Genomic DNA, 21,278 nt, shown 5'->3' with positions numbered 1-21,278 from the left:
AGAAATGAAGGAAATCATAGTCTATGAATTAAAATAAAAATAATTAGATTTAGGTGTGTCATTATTTGATCTGTGAGTACAATCAGATAGCTGGCTGGAAATAACCCATTATTCATGCTCTTGCTTGATTGTACATGAACACAAAAATGGGCAAACTAAACACTTGTTTTAAAGCAGGTTTTTTAAATTTCTGTCCACAGTTTTTTATTTTTGTATAAATGCGGTTTTAACTGGAATCTCTATGGCAGTTGTATTTTACTACATTTGTATTTTACTTCTATTTTACTAAATGTCTGCACATTGTAGTGTGTACAGGATACACTTATGTTGCTGCCTTAGTGTGCAGCCTCTGATCTGGCGCATGAAGGATCATTCTTGAGCCCTCAGATGTATATCATGCACAGTAAACATACAGTACTACCGCATTGTGGTCAGGGAGCTGTTTCCGAGATGTAACAGGGTAAAAGCTACTGCCCCTCAACTGAATATGTCTCATCTCTGCAGCAGAGCAGGAGCATACCTTAAATAAGTGCTCCTTGTTCGCTTCATGGAAAAGTACTTAAATTAGTTTAAATGCCCTTCAGTGGGAAGTTTGTGCTTCAGCATCTGCTCATGGCTGTGTGCTTTCCTGGGAGCAAGATGGTAGTGCACGAGGTCTGTGCCACCAGCCTCACCACTGGTATCACCAGCACCTTGGTGAACATCACAAAGAAATTCACACTTAACACATTATTTAGTTCATGTAAAGCAAACCTAGTGTAGATGTAGTTGCACGTTACTGTGTCCTTGTAGTTTTCAAGGCACTTCCAGTGCTTCATTTCTTTCAAGTGGTAATTCAGTTAAACTGAGGAGATTCAGCACTGGTTAGAAATAACAATGTAGTCTAGAAACAGGTGTGATGATGTGGTTTCATGAAGCTTTCATCTTTGAACAAGTGCATTTGTATGTGTCAGTTCTGTAAAGTTATGGATTTTATTTTTAGTGTTTGCTTTGTCTGTTGTTTTGTTACACAGTTGTATCTGGCATTTTTCTTACAGGTCCAGTTCATGAGACTGTGTATGATTTCTGGAGAATGATATGGCAGGAGCAATCAGCTTGTGTTGTGATGGTCACGAATTTAGTGGAAGTTGGAAGAGTAAGTTTTTGTTTCACTTTTCTTTTAATGCTGCAAGCCTCAAGAAAAACTTGCTGACAAAACATACCACTAGCAGAATGTAGATGAGTCTTGTGAAGGACCACCTTGCATCCAGAGAACAGAGGAAGGGGTCAGGTTGATAGTCCACATGTTGTTGCAGGTTACGGTATTGCATTAAAACAAAGCTAACTTCCGAAGAGCCACCACAGATAAATGAAGCTATGCTGGGTTCACTTAGTGAAAAATCGTCTGAATCCAAAATTTGTTTTTTTGCAAAACAGATTTCTATATTAGGTCACTCAAATGAACACAGCTAAGTATACTGCTGAGAAAACGTACTTCTATATCAGTGACTAGAAACCAGCAATTTACAGTTTAGCAGTAACACTTTCCTCAGGGAGTAATATAAAGCATCTGGGATTACTTGCAACAGTTTGATTACTGATATGAAATGCATCCCAGTTAAACATAAAGTGAAAATGTGTTGCATAACTCAGCACTAAAATAAATAATAAAAAGATCATTTTAGAAATGAATTTGATATCTAACTACAGCCACGTAAAGCAGTGTAAACTCCTTGCAGCTAGTGCTTTACTCAACAGAACCGTTATCCATGACAAGTTATGTGAGTACAGTTTCATTTTGGAAATGTGTGAGGTAATGCAGTATGTGCAGTAATGTATCCTCAAGCTTTTATTTTTTTCTTGGGTGTAAAATACATCCTCATTTTGTATTTAGGTCAAGTGTTACAAGTATTGGCCTGACGACACTGAAGTTTATGGTGACTTCAAAGTGACTTGTGTAGAGGTGGAGCCCCTGGCAGAGTACGTCGTCAGGACCTTCACTCTTGGAAGGGTGAGCACATTTTGAAAGGGCTCAGCAAAATATTGTTCCCTGGTAGCAAGGAGTATGCTTGCACATGTTCCTGTGGGATATGAAGTCCCTCTGTGTGGTTAACAGGCCCACAGTGTGAGCAGCCATATCTCACTGCGGGTGTAATGTGTTGCATCAGGGCTATCCAAACATGCATGCCACACTGTGATTTAGATTTGCCAGAAACGTTGACTGCTACCCTCCCCTCTGTCACATTCACCTTTTCTCTGTAGCCAAATTTCTGAGCTGAGCTCAAGTACTTGGTTTTGAATCCTGCCTGTCATTCATCTCCATTCACTCTGCCCTGAATGCAGCTGAGCCAATCTCACTTAATCAAAGAACAAACTCTGTAAATGCAAGATATGTGATACAACTGTGGTCTTCTGATACGTCCTTTTACTTCCCTGTGTATGTTGCAGGTCATTGTCTTAATTAGCAAAACTTCTGAAAATTAATGCAAAATGCATCTATGTATATAAAAAATACTTAATGAGGCAAAAACTAGCATACTGTAGTAGCAAAAGTAAGAATGATTAACTTCAAAATGGAAATTAAAATACAATAACGCCTTTACACTTTGTATGTTCTTTGCTTTAAATAATTGGTGAAATAATGAAAATGGCATGTAGATTCTATCAGTGGTATCCATTATTTGAGTCAGAGGATATCTTGTCAATGAAATACTTTGAAATTCATAACCTTTTTTTGCCTTTGTATTACAGAGAGGCTACAATGAAATCCGTGAAGTTAAACAGTTTCATTTCACTGGCTGGCCAGATCATGGAGTTCCTTACAATGCCACAGGCCTGCTTTCATTTATAAGGAGAGTCAAATTATCTAACCCTCCTAGTGCAGGACCTATTGTCGTCCATTGCAGGTGTGTAAAAATGCAGTAGATTGATTTTTTCCACATATGTATATGATCATTTACAATAGTCTCTTGTGAAGCATTCATCATTTTGAAATATTTTTGATTTTGTTGTTTTCTTTTTGAATTGCCTGAATTCACACTACAGTAGGATTTGGCTGTCTAAAGCAGGTTTTGGAAATAAACAGATACTAATACTGCTTTCCTAAATAGACTAACTAGACATCTTCTTTCTAAAGAACTGCACCAACTAAAGCATATTAAACTCCAGGCTATCTTTTTAGGTAGCCTACAAAAATTTTGTGACAGCATTCGAGAAGTGTAGATACAGCTGCTTTGATAGCTTGGTGTTGTATAAAGTGTCTGAACAGATTATTAATTTACATCTAAGTAAACAAGTATATGAATGAAGATGGAATGAGGTTAGTGGCAACAGACACGCAGTGTTGTTTCCTGTGCAAGTTTTGCAAGGTTTATGTTGTTGGGACATAGTCCTTTCACAAACAGAATTTCCTTTCACTGCTGTGAAATGTTTAATTACATTCTATAGACAGTTACTATCCCTTTACAGATTTTAAAATTCACTGTGCAAAATTCTCTGTGCTGATGTAAAAACAAATCAAGCAGGAGTATTCTGGATAGCGTGCTGCCTAAGCCAGTTTAGTGTTTAGCTGATAAAATGGACATTTTAATTTCTTACTGTAATGTATCACTTAGAAATCATCCCTAGTCTTATTAATAGGGACAAGATCTGTCATATTTTTGAAGTACATCTTAATTATTTTCCAGATTTAAGTTTAATTAACTTATTTTATTTTTTTACTTAAAGTACTGATCTAGGTGATAAAAGGAGAAAAACAGATTTAAAAAAAATTTTTTTTTTTGATGTTGTGTAGTGAATCAAATCTAATGGGAAATGGTTATTTTGGGCACATCAAAAGTTTTAGAAGACATTATGAAGAGAAGGAGAGAAGATAAATATTAGATAGTGGTTGTGATGAAGAAGAACTGAATGGCTTTGTAAAAATACTCTCAGTAATGGGTTTGTAGTTGTTTTAATGGGACTATTCCTAACAGTATTTACTGATCCTTTTAGTGCTGGTGCTGGACGCACAGGTTGTTATATTGTGATCGATATCATGTTAGATATGGCAGAAAGAGAAGGAGTTGTGGATATCTACAACTGTGTGAAAGCCTTACGGTCCCGTCGCATCAACATGGTACAGACAGAGGTACGGCAGTTTTCCTTCAAAGCTTTCTGAAACGTGCTTGGTCAGAATTTCACTGTTATTTGGCAAAGAGCAGACAGTGCTGAGGGGTTATTATCTCCTTTGGGAGGCAATACTCAGTACAAACAGTGCCCAGAGCCAGGGTTGTACAACAAACCTGCCAGCTCTTTCTGTCTTCGTACAAGTGAGTGCCCACCTAGCTTTGTAACAAAAGGAAAGCAGAGAGGACTGTTAGTCCTACAGTAGGTCTGTCTGTCACTTCTTTCCCAAGCTCCACTAACAGTAATTCCAGGAATCCCAAACTGAAGCTGGTTACCACCGTTTTTGGACTGTCTCTACTCCCTTTATCCATAAATTGGCTTACCTCTGGACCTTTGTATACATTTCATCCTCCCTTTTCAACTCGTCTTTTATTTGCTTTGTTAACCCAAGCCTTTTTTTCCTATTCTGCCCCTCTTGTATTCCATTATGCCTTCAGCAGCCCCCCAGAAAAAACATTGCCATAGTGTCATAGCTCCCATTCTACCACCTGATTATCACTGAGCTGCCACAGAAACTTGGTTTATTGATCTGTATTAAGCCCAGTTTTCTGAACTAGTTCACCATCTCACTGTCCTTCATGCAGACATCTCCCTGAGAAGTTATTTCACCTGTAATGTTGAATGTGACTATGTGCAATTCTCTGCAATTGGCAGCTATGCATATCAGTGTAGTTCACTGCAGTCTTTGTTCTGTGCTGCAAGGCATGGCTGTTATGGAATGAATAAATGTTCCTGATCAACTAATCCTGCTACAGGACCATTAATCTTTGGAAAGTGTGTGGAGTGAACTGTTTCAGTCTGACTACTTCAACCATCCTAGTTTAATCAGCTGTTGAATGTGAATTAACAGCCTTACTACCCTTCCTTACTCTTCCTCTCCCTTTTGCCTTTTACCTCTCATCTTTTCTCTGAGATTCATACTTATTCAGCTAACTGGAGCTGCATAATGGAGTTGCAGCAGGTTCTTGTGATGGTCATCTAGACAATAGTGACAGCAATGCCTCCATAGTGATATGCATAAGGCAGCACAAGCTGTACAGCAAGAATACAGCTGTTGTCTCTGGATACGTGCTCTTGTTATAGGCACATGTTAAAGTTTGTGCTGGATAGCCTCATTGCTATCCACAGGACCTAGGTAAAGCTGGATCACTTCACACACCTTGCTGTATAGACATGATTTATGTCTATTAGTAACTTTAGAGGTGAATAAATACTGTAAGTGCTGTGTAAAAATTGATAGAAAGCCTGACTGAAATAGGAATGCAGTTGTCTAGGACTCAGGATTTCTCAAGAAAGACAGAAAAAAAATAATAATGGAAAGAAACACTGTTCCTATTGAGATATGTTTATGACTTGCCTAACTACTAGGCAATGGGTGTACTAGCTTGCATACACACACAAGGAGAATCAGCTTGCTAATCACAGGTAGTTCTTGAAGCAATTTACACTTTCTGCTTGTGTCACAAGACTGAAAGCTTTTTCCGGGAAGAAAAGAAAAATGAAAAAAAAAAAAAAAAGTAAAGCCAGCAAGTCAGTGGCATACATACAGAAACCCACAAGCACCACAAGAAAATTGACACTCTGCTCTCCCCCTCCCCCAGTTGCTATGTCTGCGTTTAACTTATGATAAACTTAACTGATGATAAACTGGTTCTGAAGAAAACATCCTTGTTAAGTGCATCCGAATTATGACAAGCGTGTGTTTGTACTAAAGCAATTTTTAATGTATTGATGGACAGGCACTACCTTGACTGAGTTTTACAGTATGCAGAAGATCCGTTTTTCCTAAAGGAAGGAAAGATTGGTTGCTTTTCAATGACAATAATTTTTGTTTCTTTGCCTAATTTGGTAGGAGCAGTACATCTTTATTCATGATGCCATTCTAGAAGCTTGCCTGTGTGGGGAAACTGCCATTCCTGTCTGCGAATTCAAAGCTGCTTATTTTGATATGATTAGGATAGACTCTCAGACAAACTCTTCACATCTCAAAGATGAGTTTCAGGTATTTGCAGTTCCTACTAACTCTTCATGTGACAATATTTTGTGTGTGTGTGTATGGATATTTATTTTATTTTAATTGAAAGGTGTTTTTTATCACATTTATAGTATTTTGTCCCTTACTGGTATTCCACAAAATAAAAAACACCTTTTTGTGCTTTGTGAAGTTTTAAATATGAAATACCCCTCTTTAAATAAAATTTCAGTAAGTACTTGTCTGGAATAAAGAGCACTGGTTAGGAACCAAAGAGAGCGTTAGCTTGCATTGGCACAGCTAAGGCATAGCTTGTTTGGGCTCCAAAGGATCCTCTTTGTTTTATTCCTTTTGGAGGGGATGGTGTCATGTGGAAGTTGTTCGATGATATGTGAAACACCTGTTACACCTGCAGTTTAATGCCCTCCAAAAGCTCCAACACAAGCATCAAACAAATAGGATCTCTTATTTGCTAATGTAACTTTGCACCCATCAGACAAATAGGATTTGTTTATTTATTTGCTAATGTCCAATGTCTGTTTGCTAATGCCTCATGTTTTCCCACATTACAATATTTTAAATTAATAACTTAGAGACTCTTGAGAGTCTGCAGTCTTGAGAGTGAAGTCTGTCAGGTCAACGTGCTAAAGCCAGTGTCCTCTCTCCCTTAGACCCTGAATTCTGTCACCCCTCGCCTGCAAGCCGAGGACTGCAGTATAGCCTGCTTGCCAAGGAACCATGACAAGAACCGCTTCATGGATATGCTGCCACCTGACAGATGTCTGCCTTTCTTAATCACTATTGATGGGGAGAGCAGCAACTATATCAATGCTGCTCTTATGGACGTAAGAGACTATCTCCCTTGTCTGTGTAGTGTGCCATGAAAAGCTTTATAATATGAGAGAAAATGCTGGTTTAAGAAAGGGTAATTTTTTCATACTATAGTGCCCAGTGAAACAGTGCTAACAAAGAAAGGTGGGGGCACGGGTAGGAAACCCCACCAGTTTGTGTTGCTGGTTCAGAAGTTTTGTTATAATTAGTTGTTTGCACCCTTATGAGACCAACTGGAAAGCTCTCCTTTTCAAGAACATTACATAAAGCTCTATTCTCCAGCCCTCCTGATCCCAGCAGCATATAAAATATCTGCTGTTTGTCTGCAAGTAAATATTACCTACCTGAGCACAGAATCATAGAGTCATTCAGATTGGAAAAGACCTCTAAGGTCTTCTAATCCAACCTTTAACCTAGTACTGACAAGTCCACCACTAAACCATGCTACTAAGTTCTACATCGACATGCTTCTTGAAGACTATATCTACATGATTCTTGAATGCCATATCCCCTTGTCTTATCACTTAGTGATTGGGAGAAGAACCTGATCCCCACCTTGCTACAACCTCCTTTAAGGTAATTGTAAAGTACAATAAGGTCCCCCCGAGCCGTCTTTTCTCCAAAGTGAACAACCCCAGCTCCCTCAGCTATTCCTCATAAGACTTTTCTCTAGACCCTTCAACAGCTTTGTTAACCTTATTTGGAAAAAAAAGCATGGAGTTACTATCACTAGTTTATGAGAAAGGCTGTGTACGTTGGAGCAGGAGAGACAGAGAATCACAGAGTTTCTAGGTTGGAAGAGACCTCAAGATCATCGAGTCCAACCTCTGACCTAACACTAACAGTCCCCACTAAACCATATCCCTAAGCTCTACATCTAAACATCTTTTAAAGACTTACAGGGATGGTGACTCCACCACTTCCCTGGGCAGCCTGTTCCAATGTCTAACAACCCTTTCGATAAAGAAGTTCTTCCTAAGATCCAACCTAAAACTCCCCTGGCACAACTTTAGCCCATTCCCCCTCGTCCTGTCACCAGGCACGTGGGAGAACAGACCAACCCCCACCTCTCTACAGCCTCCTTTAAGGTATCTGTAGAGAGCAATAAGGTCGCCCCTGAGCCTCCTTTTCTCCAGGCTGAACAAGCCCAGCTCCCTCAGCCGCTCCTCGTAGGACTTGTTCTCCAGGCCCCTCACCATCTTGGTTGCCCTTCTCTGGACCCGCTCAAGCACCTCGATGTCCTTCTTGTAGCGAGGGGCCCAAAACTGAACACAGTACTCGAGGTGCGGCCTCACCAGAGCCGAGTACAGGGGGACGATCACCTCCCTAGCCCTGCTGGTCACATTGTTTCTTATGCAAAGAGGAAGAAGAACAAAATGTTTCTTTGGCATGTTTGGGGATAGGGTAGTGTTTTATTGTTTGTATTTGCAGTTGCAGATCTTTAAAAATCTTTGGAGCTTGAACAACAGAAGTACCATTGGGGAAAAGGCTAATTGATGGGATGAATGGAGGTGAAGCTGCTTACAGTGTCTGGTAGATAAAATAGTTCAGCACATGTGCTGTCAGATACCTGCCTGTGTCTGCCATAGCATTTCCAAAGTTAGGGGCCTAAAGACACTTTTACAGTAAATACATAAATAAGTGGCCTGGTTTTCAGAGCATCTCACTTTCTCAAAAATGAATTAGTCAGAAACTGTGGTATGAAGAAAAGATGCTGAAATAAAATGGTAAATAGCAACAAAAATTATCAGGACTGAGTGGTATTTGTCCTGGAGCTCTGCCTGAGCTAGTGCAGGAAGCATTTATCTGCTAGCAAGATACAGTTCATAATCTCACAATTAGCTATTGTGCTAGAATAATAGAGGACTAGCATTTGTGAGACCAATCCATTAGAGAGTCATAGGGGCTGAATGGATGAATTTGAGTAGTGAGTAGGATTTTGGTAGTAACCAAAATTGTTTAGAATTGCAGTTAAAATTACATTAAACACCTGGATAAAATTGATGTGATAGGGACCAATGAACACAGCTGTGTGATCTGGGGAGAAAAGAGGACAATGCAGACAGAAAGGCTGTGTGGCAGGAGGAATCTGAGTGTGTACCAGTATATGGCAGGCAGAGATAGAAACCAAGCAATGTAATAATGGATGAGCAATCAGAAGCAAGTTAAGGACAGACAGAAAAGATAGTACTAAAGGGAAAAAAAAATGCTGAAAAGCAGCACATTACAATGAAGACATATAACAAGGTTTTGAGAACAGGGTTAAAACTTTGGATAATAGAATTTTTTTCATGCTCTTTTTTCTTCTGACTTTTAATGCTGATTCATTTGGAAAGGGGAACCCCACTGCATTGGGAAAGGAAAGGAGACTTTCCTAGCAAAACAGAAACAAAAACTTTCCACATTTACTTGTCCCTATGTTCCCACAAAAAGTTGTCTGCTTCCCAGAGTGATAGCAAGTATTCTGCCTGCTCTTTTTAAAAACGTGGTCTTAATCTTAATCTCAGTATGTTCTCTTGTCTCAGGAAAGACCAGAAATGATGGGGAAAAGGGCTAGAAAAACATCCTCTAGTACATGTTTTATTTCTTAAAAATATAAGGGAAGAATTGACAGGTGATGTTCACAATTTGCTTCTTGGGCAAACTGAGGAAGTAGGACACAGGCTGTGTGTCCATTCTGCTCCTTCAATGTGCTTCACACATTAGGAAAAGATAGCAAACAATAGGAAAAAAAATATCACCCTCCTTGTTCTGTTGTCAAATGGGTACTGATGCTAAAAGTTTTATTATCTTCACAATTTACAGTAAGTAGAAGAAAAAAAAAAAGTTTTATTTTTCCTTTTGGGCCTCACACTGTGCTCTTTGAGGGCATGTTAATACATTGCATATTACAATCCCTCATGTCAATCTGAAAGCAAGCAAGGTCATATACCAGAAGTGGTTTAGCTACCCTACTAGGTCTCTGTGCTAGACTAACTTAATCTACTTATTTCAGTAAAAAACTGCTCAAGTGCTACTAGCACAGGTGCTAAACACTTAATGTGGGGATCTCTGCATTGCAAACAGCAGTCCCAGTACTTCATCTTCAAATTGGCCACTTAAATTCCCATATGCCTACAAGAGTATTCACCATTTTACTCTGTTTCTCAGATTAACCTGTTGTTGCTTCCTTGCCAGTTCATATCTGTATTCCTTCACTGCAGAGCTCTTCCGTGCGTAGTTGCATATCATCTGCAAAAAACTTCTATTCTCTCCTTTTGTGTTTGCTGCTAGTAATTCATGTACTGCAGAGGCATAGCCCCTTTGCCTCCACTTGTATCTGAGGCAACCTGTGCAGGGCTGGAAAGCCCTATTTGCACTTGTGTATTATGAAGCATGCAGAAAATGGAATCCTCTGAAAATAGTATTTTGCTGTTTGGCCTCTGCTTTCTGGTGGAAATTAGCCCCAGTAACTCTGAAGGTCGGTACTGAAGTCCCATAAAAGTTGCCACCAGCTTGACATTGAGTCCTAGTACACTGTAAGGCAATGCTCTGCTTCACTCCTCTCTGGCTCTTGTTGCTGGAGTCTTCTTTCAAACTAGCAGCGCTGTCTATGGAAAACAAAATGTGAAGAGTTCTCTTGCAGAGGAATTAAAAGGTTTTAGTTTGCTGCTGCGCTGAGGAGTTCTTCTGTGACAGTTTGCTTGAGATATTCTTGGGGCAAACTCCTTAGTGAACAATAAAGACTCTGAACCATGTAAGAAAAAAATGGGATCTGTGGTTGTGGCACTGAAACAGGACTTGGGGATGAGCTTAGTGTCCAGGTCAGCTTCCAAGCTCACATGTGGCCTGGTGTAAACAGGGTGACTTTCTGAGTCCTCTCTGACCATCTTTGCAAAACAGAGAGCAAGTTTTCTGCTGGGTCTCCATGGCACAGTGCTTGGAGTGGCATGGACCAAGCTTCAGCTCAGCAGAGTCCAGCGGAGCCCCTTCAGTTCCATCTGCACATCTGAACTGCAGGAAGACATGGCCCATAACAGGAGATAGCAGACCTGAGCAGAGCAGCCTTTTTGTTCTTACTAGAGGCAGCAATGTTATTTTTAACATCAGCTTCAGTGAAATCTGTTGTAATTGATGTCACAGCTTTGTTCTATTTATACTTTTTTTCTGTTGCAGCGTTTGAGTGGAAGTTATGAAGTACTTCCTCTACCAATGCTAATAAAATCCTTTGCCTTTGCAGAGCTACAGGCAACCAGCAGCTTTCATTGTCACGCAACATCCTTTACCAAACACTGTGAAAGATTTCTGGAGATTAGTGTATGACTACGGCTGTACTTCTCTTGTCATGTTAAATGAAGTCGACTTAGCACAGGTTAGTTTGGGGCTTGAGTTTTCCATACACTGTCATGTACTTTAATTGCTCTGAATCCATTACATGATCAAAATGTAGAGCAGTGCAGTTATTTTACAGTTATTCTGTGGCTCTGCTTTACAGCAACTAATTAATACTGGTAAAAAGCTAGATGCAATGTCTGCAGTGGAGCAAGGCAATGCTCATATTGTAACTAAACATTTAACTGTACCCATTTTGCTCTGGCACAGGGCTGCCCGCAATACTGGCCCGAAGAAGGGATTCTGCGGTATGGTCCCATCCAAGTGGAATGCATGTCCTGTTCAATGGACTGTGATGTAATAAACCGAATTTTCAGGATATGCAATCTAACAAGAGTAAGTATTATCATAACAATATGTAACTGTTGTTAACACTCTCTGGACTCTTATGGTTTTTAATTTTGAACAATAGTCAAATATTAATGTTATTAAGACATCACCCAGAAAAGAATGTAGCATCACAATCTAATGCTAGCTTCCAGAACTTTTCTACAGCTGCACATTAAGCAGAGAGAACGGTGAGTGATAGTTGTTCTGTAATGTTCTTCCTGATGCGTATGAGAAGGATTCTGTTTGGTGTTCTGTGAAAGAGGTATCCACATAAGTAATATATGGTGACAGGCATTTAGTTCATACATTTCATATGACCTTTTCTGTCCTGAATCAGAAAATGCAGTACTCAGGGTGGTTATATCACCATCGCCTTCTCAGTTTGAGATACAAGAACCACACACCCTACAAAGTGAAGTGTGAAAACACTATGAAAATTCCTCTAAAGAACTCTGCATCACTGTGCTTTGACCTAAATTTGTCACCTTTTCTTGACTTCAGTACCAATGCCAGTCTTGCTTTCTCGTCAGTTCTTTCATGCATTGCACCATCTTGTCTTTTTGCTGTCCCAAATTGTTTCACACTGTCACAGCATCTTCTCTAGCCCTGTTTGCCAAGGTGTATCCTCCTCTAGCTCACCTCTATAAATTACTTACTAATGTTGCATACAGGTAAAGAGTTACAGATGCACATGATGCAGTTGTCTATGCGGTTAACCAGCAATGCCTAGTTAACTACTACTTCTTATCATTACTACTTCTTATCTTTCATCTAATACTGAGCAGCTCACCATCTAATATTAGATAGTGACCACCTGTGGTGGTTTTTTTACCGTGCTAGGCAGCTGAACTCAATCACAACCGCTCTCTCACTCCCCCTCCTTAGAAGAGGAGGGGAAGAAGTAAAGGAAGGAAAAACTCATGGGTTGAGATAAGGATAATTTAATTAAAATGAAAAAAATTTATATTAAGGAAAGATTATTATTAATTCAACAATTTAACTAAAGGGAAAAAAGGGAAAGCGGAAAAGGGAGGGGGAAAGGGAAAAAAAAAAAAAGGCAAGTAAAAGCTGTGTGGAAGTGCAGAGGAAAGAAATTACTCTCTACTTCCCACAAATGAGCGATGCTTGACCACATCCTTGAAGGACCACGTCCCTTCTCCTCAGGGCTGCTCTCAATCCATCCTCTGCCCAGACTGTATTTGTGCTTGGGATTTCTCCAACCCAGGCGGAAGACCTTGCACTTGGCCTTGTTGAACCTCATGAGGTTCACACAGGCCCACTTCTCAAGCCTGTCCAGGTCCTTCTGGATGGCATCCTGTCCCTGCATTGACTGCACCACACAGCTTGGCTTGGTGTCATTGGCAAAATTGCTGAGGGTGCAAAGGTGCACTCAATTCCATTGTCCACGTCACCAACAAAGATGTTAAACCACATCAGTCCAAATACTGACTTTTGAGGAACACCACTTTTCACTGATCTCCATTTGGACATTGGATCACTGACTGCAACTCTTTGAGTGCAACCACCCAGCAAATTCCTTACCCACCAAGTGGTCCATCCAGCAAATCCATGTCTCTCCAATTTAGAGACAAGGATATTGTGCAAGACACTGTCAAATGCTTTGCTCAAGTCCAGGTAGATGATGTCAATTGCTCTTCCCCTATCCACCAATGCTGTAACCCCATCGTAGAAGGCCACCAGATTTGTCAGGCATGATCTGCCCTTAGTGAAGACATGTTGGCTGTTGAAGAATAGGTGTGGGCAAGGCACAGATTACTGTGTATATAAAGAATTATTTATCTTCATAATTTTGGTCACACTGATTTTTTCCAAATACAGAGATCAGTTTGCATGTGGTTAGTATTTTATCCAAACCCTTTATTTTGCTTATATTCAGAGTTAAGAAAAACATTTTTAGCTCTTCATACACTGTTTGGAAACTACAGGAAGCAGAGGTGTGGAGCACACTGGTAAATATTACACTACATCAATTTTTTGTTGTATGCTGAGATTTCCTTTTTTGGGGAGTAAGAGAGGGGGGAGGGGTTCCTTTCTTATTTTCACTTATTCCATTTCTTTTTTACTGTGGTTTGATTTTCTACTCCTCTACTTCTCTTTGTTTCCTGTGTATTTTGCCTTTACATCTTATTTCTAAACATCACAGAATCACAGAATGGCCAGGGTTGGAAGGGCCCTCTGAAGATCATCTAGTCCAACTCCCTGCTGAGCAGGATCACTTAGAGCACATTGTGCAGGCTGGCATCCAGGCAGGTTTTGAATATCTCCAGAGAAGGAGACTCCACAACCTCTCTGAGCAACCTGTTCCAGTGCTCTGTCACCCTCACAGTAAAGAAGTGCCCTCTCATATTCAGATGGAATTTCCTGTGCTTCAGTTTGTGCCCAATGCCTCTCGTCCACTCGCTGAGCACAACTGAAAAGAGACCAGCTCCATCCTCTCAACACCCTCCCCTCAGATATTTATACACATTTATGAGGTCTCCCCTCAGTCTTCTCTTTTCCAGGCTAAACAGGCCCAGTTCTCTCAGGCTGTCCTCATATGACAGATGCTCCAGTCCTCTGGTCATCCTATTAGCGCTCCTCTGGACTCACTCCAGTAGCTCAATGTCCCTCTTGTACTGGGGAGCCCTGAACTGGACGTAGTACTCCAGGTGTGGCCTCACCAGGGCTGAGCAGAGGGGGAGGATCACCTCCCTTGACCTGCTGGCAACACTCTTCTGAATGCACCCCAGGATACCATTGGCCTTCTTGGATGCAAGGGCACATTGCTGACTCGTGGTCAGCCTTCTGTCCACCAGGAGCCCCAGGTCCTTCTCTGTAGAGCTGTGCTCCAGCAGGTCAGCCCCCAGCCTATACTGGTGCTTGGGGTTATTCCTCCCTAGGTGCAGGTCCCTGCACTTGCCGTTGTTGAACTTCATGAGGTACCTCTCAGCCCAACCCTTCAGCTTGTTGGGGTCCCTCTGAATGGCGGCACAGCCTTCTGGGGTGCTCTATTCTTCCTATTCTCTTTGCACTATTCTTCCTTTTCAAAAATCCACATTCCTATTCCTGTTCACCTGCCTTGGCTCCAAGAAACTGAGCAGACTATTTATTTTTCCAATAATCGAGGCCTTTCTTGTTGTCATAATTCTATTCAAAACTCTTCCCATGCAGCATCTAACACATGGAAGGCTCAGAGACTATCAGCAATGATTATAATAGTGTGGCGAAAAGGGAAGACATAATTTAAGGAAAAAGGTCATACTTGTGCACCAATATTACTTGTTTATTTCTAATGGGGTCAGTTCATGCATGGGAAAGTTTAAAACTGAGCCAAAGGTATGCCTCTTCATTTCTGTAGGTCTCAAAATTTAACAAATGTTTTTTTGTTCATTACTGGTGCTAAGAGTGAAACCTCTTGACAGGCAGAACCCTGGACATTTAGTCAGGATAGGTTGCAATACTGACTGATAAACTTTGATGTTATCTTCGATGTAGTTACTTTTTTTACCTTTTCTCCTTTTTTTTGTTTGTTTGTTTGTTTGTTTGTTTGTTTTTTAAATCTTTGTTGAGCCCAAGGAGTATGAATTAACTACAGACCTATCATGCAATGTATACATGTTGTAATCTGTCCACAATAAAAACACTTAGGTATCATATTACTTTTATATTTTGGTTTTCTAAACCAAAATGTAAGGGTGCCCTATTGACCTAAACCTCTTTGATTTCCCCTCAGCCACAAGAGGGCTATCTGATGGTGCAACAGTTCCAGTATTTGGGATGGGCTTCTCACAGAGATGTACCAGCTTCCAAGAGATCCTTCTTAAAGTTAATCCTCCAGGTTGAAAAATGGCAAGAGGAATGTGAAGAAGGGGAAGGCCGGACCATCATTCATTGTCTGTGAGTAGTTTTGAGAAAGTCAGTTGCTACTCTTCAGATAAATGTGTTTAAATTGGTTCATATTTTAAATTCAACCAATATTTTAAAGGCAGTATTATTGTGTGCTTATTTTTGTGTCCTTGTTGCTTAAAAATAAAAGAAAAACAAAATGTATCACTGGTACTGTAGGCCAACCTTTGGTCAACTTTCAGGTTTGTATCAGGTCAAAGTACCATGGCTATGAGTATTTTAGATATGATATTACAGTGATATTGTGCATTGTCTCCCCTGTACATAATAGCAAGTTTTTTCAAGTGGAAATTATTTACAGATGATTTTCTTCTGTACAGTTTGAATTTTTGTGGTAAGAGGAAGTATTTTATGCTGAATAAATTTGGCCAAATGCCAAATTATTTTTTGTGTACCTCTTGCATATCTTGTATTGCTTTTTTTTTTTTTTTATTAAAACCTATTATTTAGGTTTTTAGATTGAAAGATACAGATATAAGAAATGTAACAAAAGTTCTGTAATGTGATCCTAAAAGTACTGTTGATAAATGACCACTGACTACTTATCTGAGTAGTCTAATATTCTAAAAAGAGTGCTCAGTTCATTAAATGTATTACCAGTAAAATTTCATGTAAAAAAAAAGAAACAGTTAGGGGGTTTCAAAAAGGCACTGTCTTTGTCTACTTCAGCAGAGGATGATCAATCTCTTTCCTTTATATTTATATTTATATTTGTACTTATATTTGTATCCATATTTATATTTCCTCTAGATTTAAATATAGAGTTAAAATCTTAGAAATTAAATTACACATTTCTCCTTTTTTAAAAAACTGCTTCTGTGTATATGTTTGGAATTACCTTGTAGCCCCTTTCTGCCTGCCCCTTCTCAGTATACCTGGAACTTTGTGGCTAATTTAAACTTAACAAGAAAAAACAAGTACCTGAATTTCTTTGAAGTGAAGACTAAAATAATTCAGAAGTGCCCCCAGAGGTCAACAAGATACCAAATCAATGATGCTTTGGCATTACTCTGGCTAGATAACCCTCATATTCTAACACAATTTAAATGAGTCTTCTTCCAGAAGTAAATGGAAAACATTGTACTTGTCATTGAGCTTGGTTTTTAATTTCTAATACCTATTTTAACTGGGCTATAGCATAGTTGGATGGCATGGTGGGCTGCAAGGGCAGAATTCAAGTTACTGAGAACACAGTCGGAAACACCAAGTGTCTCAGACCAAATGCACTGGAACTGCAAGGTGATTGCTAAAACCCAGTCTCTTTGTGGGAGTTGCTTGTGCTTACCAAGCGAAAGAACAGAAGTATGTATTGGATGCTTATTACGCCCTAGTGACATTTAATCATCTCTTCTTTGCATACAGAAATGGTGGTGGACGGAGTGGGATGTTCTGTGCCATCGGAATTGTGGTTGAGATGGTAAAAAGGCAGAATGTGGTCGATGTCTTCCATGCTGTGAAGACTTTGAGGAACAGTAAACCCAACATGGTAGAAACTCCGGTAAGCACAAGTCCATCAGGGTTACTTCAAATGGCCGGGGAGCTGGAGGCTGTCTTATTGTGTGAGCTGTGTTCTCAGTCCTGTGTCCATAAAACAGAGCAACCTTTGTGGAACTTCAGCTAAAAGAAGAAAAGGACCTGGATTTTGGCCTCCCATTGTAGTATATATGGAGTGGAGGCTGGTCTGATTCTTAGAGTAAGCATAAGGTTGTGAAATGTTACATTTTGTGTTGGAAATTTGTTATGTACACACTAGTCAGCACCATGAGAGGCCAGGCTAAGCATTTATGGTACTCATCTTTTAGTGGTACTGTTATTTTCACAGAAAACATTCTTATTTAACAGTGTGAACTTTAATCTCTCAAAATAACCTGGTCTACTTGACGAGAAGTTGTGGCATGTTGTGCTCACACAAACATCCTGAAATTTCACAAAACAAAGTATTTCTTCTTGGTAGGAATTAGCTGTAATGGAGACTGTCATGTTTTAATATTTAATAACAACTGCTGTTTTGGAAACTATACTGAATAATGGTAATGTTTGTTACTCAGATTTATAGTAGTCAAAATGATACCTCAACTTTAAAATCAAAGACTATTGGATCTTGTGTTTGGAAATTAATAACCAATAGAAGCCTAAATTAGCAAAACCACAAGACAAAACACAATATTTCTATGTACATTGCCAGAACTCAAAACAAATTTCACTTTTCTGAATGTGTGTGCATACAGCATGTCTGTCCATGTCATCACTTGAGTCACCAAAACTGAACATCATGGAAAGGGCTTAAAAAATGTCTTCATCCCCCAAGTAGATTTTTTTTCTCCCTTGTAGTTGAATGTGAAAGCAGGTTAGACAGTGTTTTGGTGCTTCTGCCATTTGACTCTCACACTGCCAGCAGCCAGTGTCACTTTTCAGCCAGATGGCTGCCTACAGCATGAAATTCAGGGATGCCAATTGAAATTAAAAATGTTTTGCAGTTTATGCATCCTGAAAATTGCTTCTGACCTTGTGAACTTACATATTGAGCAAAATGGCTGTAGCTGTGTTTTCCCACACTGCCCTTTTTCCAGGTGTCAGTGTTTGTTTAGTATCAAGTAGCTTCCATGGCACAATTTGCTTAATTATTGTGTATCACTTCCATCCATTGCTACTGCATAAATTAAAAAATGGTTAACATATTAACAGCTAGAACATATTGCAGCAGCAATAGCATTGGTCTAGGTATTGCTGGTTTAGCTGCAAATACTTTACAATCTGCTGTGCTATAGACTTCTCAGACACAACACATTGAATTGCTGCCTGGATTTCAGTTCACTGCTGTGAGGAAAACAGGTTTGATCACATGGAAAATTACTTGTGTCACTGTAAAGAGAGGCCAAGGTAGATTGTGTATGTTTCTGATAAATGATCTGAAAACTTATAGTTTTAAAATAGTCCTGAATTCCATTGTAGCTTTCATCTGCAGGTACTGAATTTCCGTAGTTACATGTTTCTGTGCTGTGTGGGTTTTTATTCAGAACTCTTGAACAGCAGCAGCTGTTGAGTCGTTAGTTAGAAAACAAACCAGGAAAACCAATATACAACATTGTCATGTGCCCTACATTCAGCAGCATGATCAGATAACAAAAAAGAGCAGCACAATAAAACCTTTAAGATATCCCCACCACTTCCTGCTAATGGATCACACTGGCTTACTTTGCAAACAAAAATAAATCACAAAAGCAGGTTTGTTTTGTTGTGAGGACAATAGGGATTGAATTTATTTCCTTGGTTTTTCTTCTTGCTGCCTTCTCCTCCCTCTTCACAAGTACTGGCTCTGAACAGAGGGATTATTAAGGGGAAACAATAAGCATGATGAACTTTTGAGCTTTAACTTCTCTTTTAAATGTGCATTCTCATCTCCTGTACCTTACATCATTACTACTGAAAAAGTGGGCTGAGCGAGTGCCCAGGGGAGCTTGGTGTCATAGTTCAATATTCCCCAGCCATCCAAGCAGCAGGCACTAGTTACCTGCTAAATATTAGCTAACTTAAATATAAATGGTGTATCAGAGTTGAGCTGCTTCACTGCAAGAATGCTCTGGCTGATATGAGAACTTTTCATGTCCGATAACCAGTTCAGAAGCTGAAAAAATCAGAGAAGCAAATCATTGCATTTCATGGTCAGGGTTTTTTTCCACTTCGCTGGTTAGGGTTAGTTTTTAAATCAGAGCTGGTAATATGCTTGTGTAATAGAGCGGGAAAAAAAAAAAAAAAAAAACTAAAAAAAAAAAAAAAACACAACAACAACAACAACAAAAAAGTCAAGCTTGAAGTTAAAGTTGCGTAGTAGTTGGCAAAATGTATTCTTGTTTGTAGATACTGTTGCTGTTTAAGGCTTTAGAATCTTGATTTTAACTTTTTCTCTGTTATTTTTTCTCTCCCCTTTAAAGGAGCAATATCGCTTCTGCTACGACATTGCACTGGAGTACCTGGAAACCTCTTAGTTGGAATGGATGTGACAAAGTTCACCAAATATATGAATCTCAATAAGCTGTTTTGACAACAGTTCTTGATCCTGTGAAGAAAGATTTTAGGGGAAGGGGGAGGGGGGGGTAAATTTTAAATGCAAAGTATTTTTCTTATGAAGTTGTGTATCTTAATAAAAGATCTCAATCTGTTTCTATGCTTGTATACAGTATCAACATTTAGTGCCACATAAATACTATTTAATGAAAACCAGAGTCAGAAGAGATTTGCGCAAATTAGGACTTTGTATATGCAAAGTGTTTGTATATGCAGCCGTCTCTCAATTACAGTAGAGCGACCACCTGTTGCATGTATCGATATTTCCTATATGGTATTAATTTTCCTTTTTTTTTCTTTTGATACATTGTTAAAGTACAATAACAGTGCAGATTGATAGTAAGATCCATTCTTTATACGTTTCAAGTGTTGCATATATATATTATATATAGTTTAAAAAAAACTGGCTTATTTTGTTTTAATGTGCAATGATGGCTGGATCACATAAAGATCTTTATAAGGAAACTTAAACATAAGCCAAAGACTCAAGTGTAAATATGTCTATATGGAGAAAGCACATGTATTTATTGTTTACTCGCATTCCTTTTTTGATGGCTGAAAAAAGAAGAATCATTTTTCTTGAAGAAAGTTCGTTGTTTTTTTTGCCGAAATCAAGTGTAAACAATTTTTGTAGTTTATTTTTTTGTATGTTTTAGTGTAAGTAGAAGACATACTTTTTATGCATAGACCAAGAAACATTGGTATAGTGGTTTTGTTGTGTACATGCTTGTGATTCAAATCCATGTAAACAGTTACAGAAGGTCTTTTACTGGAGGACCAAAATCAGAACATTTTGCTGAAAATGTATAGTTTTTCACATTTGCATTAGTTAAATACTGATCAAAAACAATATAAGGAAGGGTACAAATCAAAATGGCCTTGCCTATGACTTGCACAGCATTGGAAGAAATTTTTAAGCACCATTAGAATTTTAAGGGATTTGATTGTTTGAAAAATATTGAAGCACAGATCAACAGGAGAACTGCCAGGCAAATAGATGGCTCTACGCTTGCCCTTTGGGGTGAAAAGTATCTGTTTAGCAAATTGTAAAATTAAGCAATGTTTATTTTGATGTTTACGAACATGTAAGCTTTGCTTCCAAGAAAGCAAAATTTGAATAAACCAATGCCAGATTCTGATTATAGTTGTGGTGTACAAAATATTACTGTGCTTTTGCTTAGCTTGTATCCATTTGGTTGCAAGGTTTCCTATATTTTGCTAACTAAAATCATTCCAGTCTCTTTTTGGTCTTTTTTTAGAACTGACAGTAAAATGATAAGGTGCTTATAAATATTCTGTAAAGTAAGAGTGAATTAAACTTTTATTTAAAGATTATTTTATATTATTTCCTATTTTGACAACCTCTCACTGTCCTTGTTAAGGAGTAATTTTTGCCAGTAGACGGATACATTCGGATAAGGAAGATCTTAAAAGAAAATTGTATTATTTTTCACTTCAGAATTCCAGGGAATATTTAAAAGACTCCATATCACATGTATGAAAACAAGTACATTAAACTTCTTTCTTTCTTTGGGCACATGGAATTAGCCTTCTGAGTGGTGGAGAAATGTTTATAGAAATTCTACTTCTCACTTTTTTTTTTTTTTTCAGTATCCCCATCTGTATTGCTTACAGAACCACCTCTTCCAGATCTTAG

The 21,278-nt window shown here is 38.9% G+C and overlaps 1 protein-coding gene across 5 annotated transcripts in view; it reads left to right on the top strand.

Annotated features, from left to right (window-relative positions):
* The window catches only part of PTPRK (protein tyrosine phosphatase receptor type K), a 413,945-nt gene extending 392,899 nt beyond the window's left edge, over window positions 1-21,046 (top strand). Inside the window, exons 21-31 of one of the 5 annotated variants that reach the window (XM_082758357.1) lie at window positions 1,038-1,135; window positions 1,874-1,990; window positions 2,731-2,885; window positions 3,973-4,108; window positions 5,999-6,148; window positions 6,790-6,963; window positions 11,169-11,300; window positions 11,531-11,656; window positions 15,384-15,547; window positions 16,919-17,054; window positions 19,489-21,046. In XM_082758357.1, the coding sequence (XP_082614483.1) occupies window positions 1,038-1,135; window positions 1,874-1,990; window positions 2,731-2,885; window positions 3,973-4,108; window positions 5,999-6,148; window positions 6,790-6,963; window positions 11,169-11,300; window positions 11,531-11,656; window positions 15,384-15,547; window positions 16,919-17,054; window positions 19,489-19,542 (1,442 nt within the window). In that variant the 3' untranslated portion in view covers window positions 19,543-21,046. The remainder of the gene's footprint in view (window positions 1-1,037; window positions 1,136-1,873; window positions 1,991-2,730; window positions 2,886-3,972; window positions 4,109-5,998; window positions 6,149-6,789; window positions 6,964-11,168; window positions 11,301-11,530; window positions 11,657-15,383; window positions 15,548-16,918; window positions 17,055-19,488) is intronic. The other 4 variants (XM_082758360.1, XM_082758356.1, XM_082758359.1 and 1 more) reach the window with 4 other exon arrangements.
* The last annotated feature ends 232 nt before the right edge of the window (window positions 21,047-21,278 follow it).

This window comes from Aythya marila (genome assembly GCF_965140915.1).
Source record: "Aythya marila genome assembly, chromosome: 3".
NCBI lineage: Eukaryota > Metazoa > Chordata > Aves > Anseriformes > Anatidae > Aythya > Aythya marila.
The sequence above is the reverse complement of the archived record's forward strand: the minus strand, read 5'-3'. Positions and strand labels throughout refer to the sequence as shown.